The following is a 7,061-nucleotide window of genomic DNA, read 5'->3' as shown; positions in this document are numbered from 1 at the left end:
TCACAAGGCCAAATTATCAATCAAAGTTTGAGTTTCAAATTATATCTGGACATGAACACAATCTAAAGATCAAGCTCTAAAGCATTGCATTGTCGCGTTCATCATAGTGTGTGGGAAAAAAACGGAAACATGGGTAAAGGTATGTTATAAAATATAGCCATAGTCTTTATTATGCCTCTGGGACAGCTCTTATTGAAAAATTCAGAGATCTAAACCCAATGACAACTGCACAGTCCAAGCAAACATATATCCAGTATATTCAAAAATGATCAGTATAGAACTACAGTAAAGGGATATCTCATCATGAGTTAAAAGAGTTAATCTGGCTCACAATCCAATTATGGCATAACATTTGAAAAATCACAGAAACAATAAGACATGAACAACAAGAATTTATATAAAATTTTAATAAGTAAAATTTACAATAGCTGGTTAACCTATGTAATGAGCCCAAAATATATATATATATATATATATATTTATATATTTATATAGACATAGCTTTTTCATTATTCCATTCTTTGAGACTGGAAAATATCCTACGTACATTTTTATGAACATGTGAAAACATCCAAATACAAAACAACTCTTCCAACTTTGGGTTGAAAATGGTAGAACTCTAAATACAGTCTAACTCTAGAACATTCCCCTCAGCCCACTGCTCCGTGAGCCCATGCTTCCGGAACTGTTGTAGAAACCACCGCCACGACCTGCAAACACACCAGTTAGACCAAAGTCAAATATGGCAGCCACTTCAAAGATAAGTTACGCACAACATCCGGATCATATTTACTCCTGTGTTACAATGTACAATCAACATTCATTTTTTATTTCATCAAACAAAAGACACCCATGTGTTTAAAACTTTTATATATTTCATATGCCAAAAGCATGTATAATCTCAATTTGTGTAATACAACAATACAATCATGTGCTACACATTGGCTTTTACAGAAGGTGATACTAACCCATGTCTGATCCTCCACTTGAAGTTGAGTTTAAAAACAACTCGATATAACGGTGCTCTGGTGAGAGAAAACAAAAAAAAGAGATGAATGCATTAAGTAACTCTTGGCCATGCAACACTTAGGCTACCTTATTACTGCAGTGTCAAAAATACATTGTGAACATGGTACCACTGAGTTTTTGGTGGACCTGTACAGTTTTTGCAATATACTGTTTACTTGCTACATCATACAATCCTACTCCAAATTTCTGATTAAATTTAGGATGAATGCGGGAGTACATTCCCGTTGCATTTCCTCATGCAATGTTACCCATAAAATCTAGTAACCACTACCAAAGCCATGTTTTGTCCCCACATGCATTGCACTGACAATAGACCTAGATCACATCCAGTGCAACACAGAACAAAACACAGGCATTATGACTCCCTTGTTTACCTGCAGAGTAGTTTTAGCAAATCCCTGACCTTATCCTCAAAACAAGTTTCCTGGTAACTGCAGTTCATGATCTTGCACTTTAAAAGCAAACCCTTTCATACTTGTGTAAACAGCACGCTCGAGGGAGCTTTGCTCCCTTAGCTAAAGCAGCAGCTGAGGGCACATACGCATGTGATTCTTGTCCTTTGACATTGCTGACACTGCATCCTCGTGCGATCCAAATTCCACGTCGGCCTCCCCTGTAGACTTGCCGTTGGGGCCCACGTCGATGCGCACGCGCAAGGGGTGAAGGGGCGCAAAGAACTGCAACGACACAAAAACACAACAGAGAGGTCATCATTGAACGTCCCGCAGAGGTGGCAACGGAATCAGTGACCAGAGAAATCAGAGAAATCAATTTCGCCAACTTTGAGAGCAGGGAATGGAACCCTGAGCCAAGTGAATGACTTCAAAATGTGGCCCTCAACCTTTATACGTGGTGCTTGGAATCCTATACAGTTGATTAAAAAATAAATAGTGTCACTTTGGTGGCTCAAAAACACATATTGTTTTACTTAAAAATATATTGCAATAATTACATGTTTACTCTACAATTTTGTACAGTGCACAGACAGTGGACGTTTCTATAGAATGACCCGGCTATGCTCTTACATTGGCGATGTCCGCCTCAGTGGCTCGGAATGGAAGGCCCCTCATGTGCACAAAGTGTCCGCTGTGGAAACTTGAACCAGAGTCACCCCCTCCACCGTAGCCATGGCTGCTGCCGCTGGCTGGAAGAACGAAAAAAAAACACACAGGTATGGGCACACAAGCAAGACACACACGCACACACACACGCGCACACAAACAAGTAATTTCATGGCTTAGAACGCAGGAAGGGAAAACTAATGGTGCGATCCATTTGTCCAATGTGCTCATCTTACAAGTATTAAGTAGTCCAAAAAACAGGACGTTATGCAAAGTTACGCCCCCCTAAACTCGTCTGACTAGGAAGTTACGTCATTTCACAAGTTACGAGTTGTCACAAGCCATCAGCACGTACAAATGGAACGCACGATAAACCCAAATCACTATCGTGACTTTCAAACTTTGCTCCTACCTCGGCTTCGATCTCCCCTTCCTCGCTCCTCAAACATGCCATTGCCAAAACAGTAGTTGTTGAAGCCATTGTAGTTGTCAAAGCCTCCATAACCTACAAAGTGGATTTCAGATAGTTTAGATAAATAGACAGATAATAAAAGTCAGTAGTTAAGTACTCAAGAACTTACTACGGATGCATACTAAACAAACACTGCAGTGTGATATCCTAGTGAAATGCTTGATGGAGTAAACATACCACTACTGTAGACACTGCCACTACGCATCTGGTCCAGACCTGCTCCACCTCTCCCTGGTCCGGGACCAAAGAACCCACCGCGACCCATTATAGGGCGATCGTACGGGCCCGGACGCTGTCCCATCATCCTCCGGGGCACCTCATAGTACGCCCGGATTTCATTACGGCTGCTCTTGAATATCTCGATGTACCTGGATTCAGGAGGTTTGGAGACATCATGAGCTAAGCGCACAAAATGCGCAGCTTATCATGAGCCTAAGCAAACACACATTTGGGACTTAGACAAATATCTTAAGGGTTTCATTGGGTTTAGGCCAGCTAGTGGAGTTCTACAGAGTTAAGGGGAGAATAGGAACGCTGCAATAATCTGAATATGTCACATCATCAATTTGATGCTACAGCTACACAAGAGCGCTTTTTTTATTGCTTTCTTACAATAAAGACAGAGCTTCAGATAATCAGAAGGCATATTTTGACACACTAAAAGGCCATTTCACCCAGTATCAAACAGGCTGTGACTATCAGCAGTAGGAACTATGACCTGTGACCTCTAGAGAAACTCCGATGTTGTGAAGAATAAGGTGAGATCAATGCCCAGGTGTAGAAATGAGGGAAGATTCAGATGAAAATGGATATTAATGATACATCTTTTTCTGGAGCAGAAAGATGCATGATCCCAACCAAGACTCCCCTTTCCCATCTCCACCCCCACCCTCACTCACACACACACACACACACACACACACACACACACACACACACACACACACACACACACAAACACACACAAACACACACAAACAAACCTCCCTCTCCCCTCTCCTCCCTCCCACCCTGTCCTGGCCCCACAGTCAGTGAGAGCACAGTCCAGCCCCAGCCCCAGTCTTGCTGGCCCCACCTGTGCCCTATTCTTTCCTTGTGTTTCCCCAGTGCCTTTTCTGCTATCTCCTTTGAGGCAAACTGCACGAAGGCTTCCCCTGTGCTCCTCCCCTGGTAGTCCATCGGCAATGTTATCCCATTTGGAACGATTTTCAACCCTTTAACCCAAAGGACAAATAACCCCCACAAGGGGAGACATGTTATAAACAAAACGCAACATATCCCAACTGTGGAGAAATGATCAGAGACAATAACCCCCCCGCACAACCAAACCCTTGCCACCAATTCTGATTTTAGGAAAATTATTTCCTGAATACACACTTGATTGATTAAAGAACCAAATAAAAAAAACATTTATTATGAATTAACGCATAATGTAATGCCACAGGATTGATCAGATCAAACTGTACGTCACCAGCTTTACATTAACAGATTTAGGTCACTTTTGCATCCAAACACAAAAGCACAAAAGTCATTAGTTTGCTTTAAGGGAATATTTCATACCATTTTGCAATGCTATGTACAACATTTCAAGGATGCATCAAGCCACATTCATAAAAAACGAAAAAAAAAAAGAAGGCTCCACCAAAAAATAAATAAAGAATGGTGGCGCCCACCATCCTCCAGAATGTGATTACTTATTTGCTTTGCATACAGCATTAAACATTACACAGTCCACTCTGGACAGTGCTGGCGTAAAGACGTGGCACAAATACCTGCGAAGAACTGCACAATCTCCTCCTTGCTGCAGCCAAAGGGCAGGCCTCGGAGACGCAGCGTGCAGCCACTACTGCTGTCGTAGTCTGTGGGCCCGCAGCGCTTCAGGACCCAGTCCATCTCGCTGCGGTTGGACTTGAACACTACAGGGTAGCAGAGCAGAGCACACAAAGCACAACACAAGTTTAGGTTGCAGCGCTGGCTAAGTGACCTTGGTCGTTGTCACAAGCATGACAATGCAAATGATCTAGACTGAGCAAATATCAACATGTACACAGCTACACACACACACACACATACAAAATGATTTTTTTTAAAAAACTGATGCCTGCCTTGTTGGCTGCTGTCTCAGTAGTTGCATTTTTTATTATGTTTGGGTTACTGAAAGTGGTACACATACTGAATGCAAAATTCAACTCCCTACAAGCAACAAAAGCCTAAGGCCAATACCATTCTCCAAAAGATTATATAATGGGTACAGATAAGAGAACTGGTGCACACAGTACCTGCTGTTACCTCAGTACCTATCTATAGCTAGCTTTTCGATCATGAGCTAGAAAAGGTTTGAAACATACAGAACGTACCTTCAATATACCGATGGCCCATGTATTTGCGATCCTTAGCCAACGCATTCTTAAAATCCTCTGCCGTTTTCAGCTCGACAAAGGCCTCTCCACTAGGCCTTCCCTCTTTGGAGTAAGTGAAACATACCCCGTTCACTTTCCCTACAATGTCACAATCTGAAAGACAAATCAAACTCATCCATAAACCCTTTCATTTTTAAATGCTTAGCCTAGGATGCTTGTTACATGTAATAGTCAAAAACAAATAGACTCTTTACCAGAGAAAAAGGAGGCAACTTCTTCTTGTGTACATGACCATGGTAAACCTCGAATCCGCACCACATATCCTTCATCATTGTGAGACATTTTCAGTCTGTGACAGTTACTAAAAAGGGACAAAAAATTGATTAATTAAATAAAAACAGTACAGTGCACATTACTACTTGCCTAAGTAACGGTGTGTTGCCAATCGCACGAAAAAGGCCTGCTTTTACTTTTTTCACTTTTATTTTTCTATGTACGCCTTGATACAGCCTATGATATGAATGACGACGTTGGTTCGAGGTCTTTCTCACGACTTAACACAGGTAGCCCATAGAATGAGTAGGCGCAGGTGGAAAAAGCAGCTGTTCCCTGGTTAACACACATGACATTGAAACCGGGTAGACCGGGAAACCGGGTTATATCACGTTGAGGTCACTGCAATGCTGCATTTTAACAGTTTTAACATACACAGACCGACACTGTTATAACACTAACGTCATACGTATACATCCTGCAACAACACTAACGTTAACGACAACATTGACATGTTGTATTCTACGGGAAACTGTGCTAGCTGGTTGTAGCTGCTGGTCAGTCAAATAATGACAGCTGACACTGCATTTCATATCAAGTTAATAAGTTAATCAACAGGCAAGCACACATCACCGACACCCACAGACCCTTAACGTTATGTTTAAACGTTAGCACTAAAGTATGACATTGACTCGAGCTTCACCTGTAGCTTCTAGCCTAATAATAAGGTAACTTAACGTACGTTAACGATAACTAGCCCGAGGTGCCAGGAAGAATAACTTGACACTAGATTATCGTTGACCACAATTAAAATCAACCTTCAATAAGACACTAGCATGGACTGAAACTAGCAACAGCTACTTGCAATCTATAAACCGTTTACGCTATTTAACGTTAGTTAGCACCTGTAACGTTATAACACTATCGTTAACGTTAGCTAGGGAGGCTGTTGACTTAACGTTAACGTAACGTTACCATCATGCTAGCCAGCCAAGTTACCTGTAAGATAAAGAGACTGCTGAGAAATGACACTAAAATAATTTGTAATGTAGCAACCCATCTCCACACATGAACACCATACAACATAATGACACAATTTGGCGTTGGTTCGAGGTTGACAAGAAGGACAAGTTCTACCGCCACTAACGTTACTGAACAGAACGCAGTGCCAGCTAACCAACATTAGCTAGCAGAACATTGTCGTCGGTCAAGTAACATTGAGCAAAAATGTCATATTTTCGAACATGATGAACAGACATTACAATGAAAATGTCAGAATATCAAATTAAGGTAAACCAGAAATGTACACGAACATCGGTGAGCAAATAAATGTACACCACACAGGAGTTTAACAACGATATTTCTCTTTACCGTCAACCGCCAGGCTGTCCTCAGGTAGGTAGCTAAGGAACAGCATTTAAGGAATCTCTCGCGAGACTTTGTCTGGTCGGTGTCTCAGTCTCACTGGTATTTTGTAACTTCTACTTCTGTACTCTCTACTTCTACTTCTTCTGTAAACTCTCTGCTTTAATCAAACCAAGGGACTTAAAATGCCTGTTTTAACTTAATTAACTACATAGAAGTGGGATTTCAAAGAACTTGCAATAGTGGTAAAATACCCTAATTTCCAAACAAGTGCTGGCATATATAGGTGAAAACAAAGAGAGGCCTAGACATTCAAATCCTAACAGAATAAAAGTCTATATATTTTCACAAGTTCATAACATTTTAAATAATCACAATCTCTGTCTCTAACCAACTGGCAAAATACAAACACACCTTTTTCTTTGTGCTTAGGTAATGTATGGTAAAACATGAGAGGCCTGGGCTGATGCAAGGTTTCATTCAGACTGTCCCTTTAAGGAT

At 41.3% G+C, this 7,061-nt stretch overlaps 1 protein-coding gene across 3 annotated transcripts; it reads right to left on the bottom strand.

Moving 5' to 3' along the window:
* Positions 1 to 142: 142 nt before the first annotated feature.
* hnrnph3 (heterogeneous nuclear ribonucleoprotein H3 (2H9)) lies at positions 143 to 6,618 on the bottom strand. 3 transcript variants are annotated; one of them, XM_048270398.1, is made up of 11 exons: positions 6,567 to 6,618; positions 5,177 to 5,283; positions 4,920 to 5,075; positions 4,335 to 4,478; positions 3,638 to 3,776; positions 2,740 to 2,930; positions 2,503 to 2,595; positions 2,055 to 2,173; positions 1,571 to 1,706; positions 969 to 1,025; positions 143 to 710 (listed from the first exon to the last, which is right to left on the bottom strand). In XM_048270398.1, the coding sequence occupies exons 2-11, from the start codon at positions 5,262 to 5,264 to the stop codon at positions 637 to 639; spliced, it is 1,197 nt and encodes a 398-aa protein (XP_048126355.1). In that variant the 5' UTR covers positions 5,265 to 5,283; positions 6,567 to 6,618; the 3' UTR covers positions 143 to 636. The 3 variants fall into 3 exon arrangements, with proteins under 3 accessions (XP_048126355.1, XP_048126356.1, XP_048126357.1); XM_048270399.1 differs by having other exon boundaries at positions 6,509 to 6,579; XM_048270400.1 differs by lacking the exon at positions 6,567 to 6,618 and adding an exon at positions 6,195 to 6,482.
* Positions 6,619 to 7,061: the final 443 nt, after the last annotated feature.

This window comes from Alosa alosa, chromosome 18 (genome assembly GCF_017589495.1).
Source record: "Alosa alosa isolate M-15738 ecotype Scorff River chromosome 18, AALO_Geno_1.1, whole genome shotgun sequence".
Taxonomy (NCBI): Eukaryota; Metazoa; Chordata; class Actinopteri; order Clupeiformes; family Clupeidae; genus Alosa; species Alosa alosa.
This window is presented reverse-complemented; position numbering and strand designations above follow the sequence as displayed.

What these genes read in the sequence shown, in the direction of transcription:
- hnrnph3 (XM_048270398.1), bottom strand. Translation starts at nt 5,264, where the DNA reads ATGTCTCACAATGATGAAGGATATGTGGTGCGGATTCGAGGTTTACCA. An exon ending in AAGGAAAGAATAGGGCACAG is followed by an intron (nt 2,931 to 3,637) that starts GTGGGGCCAGCA and finishes TCCTGAATCCAG; the next exon opens with GTACATCGAGATATTCAAGA. An exon ending in CTGAGGCGGACATCGCCAAT is followed by an intron (nt 1,707 to 2,054) that starts GTAAGAGCATAG and finishes GTGTCGTTGCAG; the next exon opens with TTCTTTGCGCCCCTTCACCC.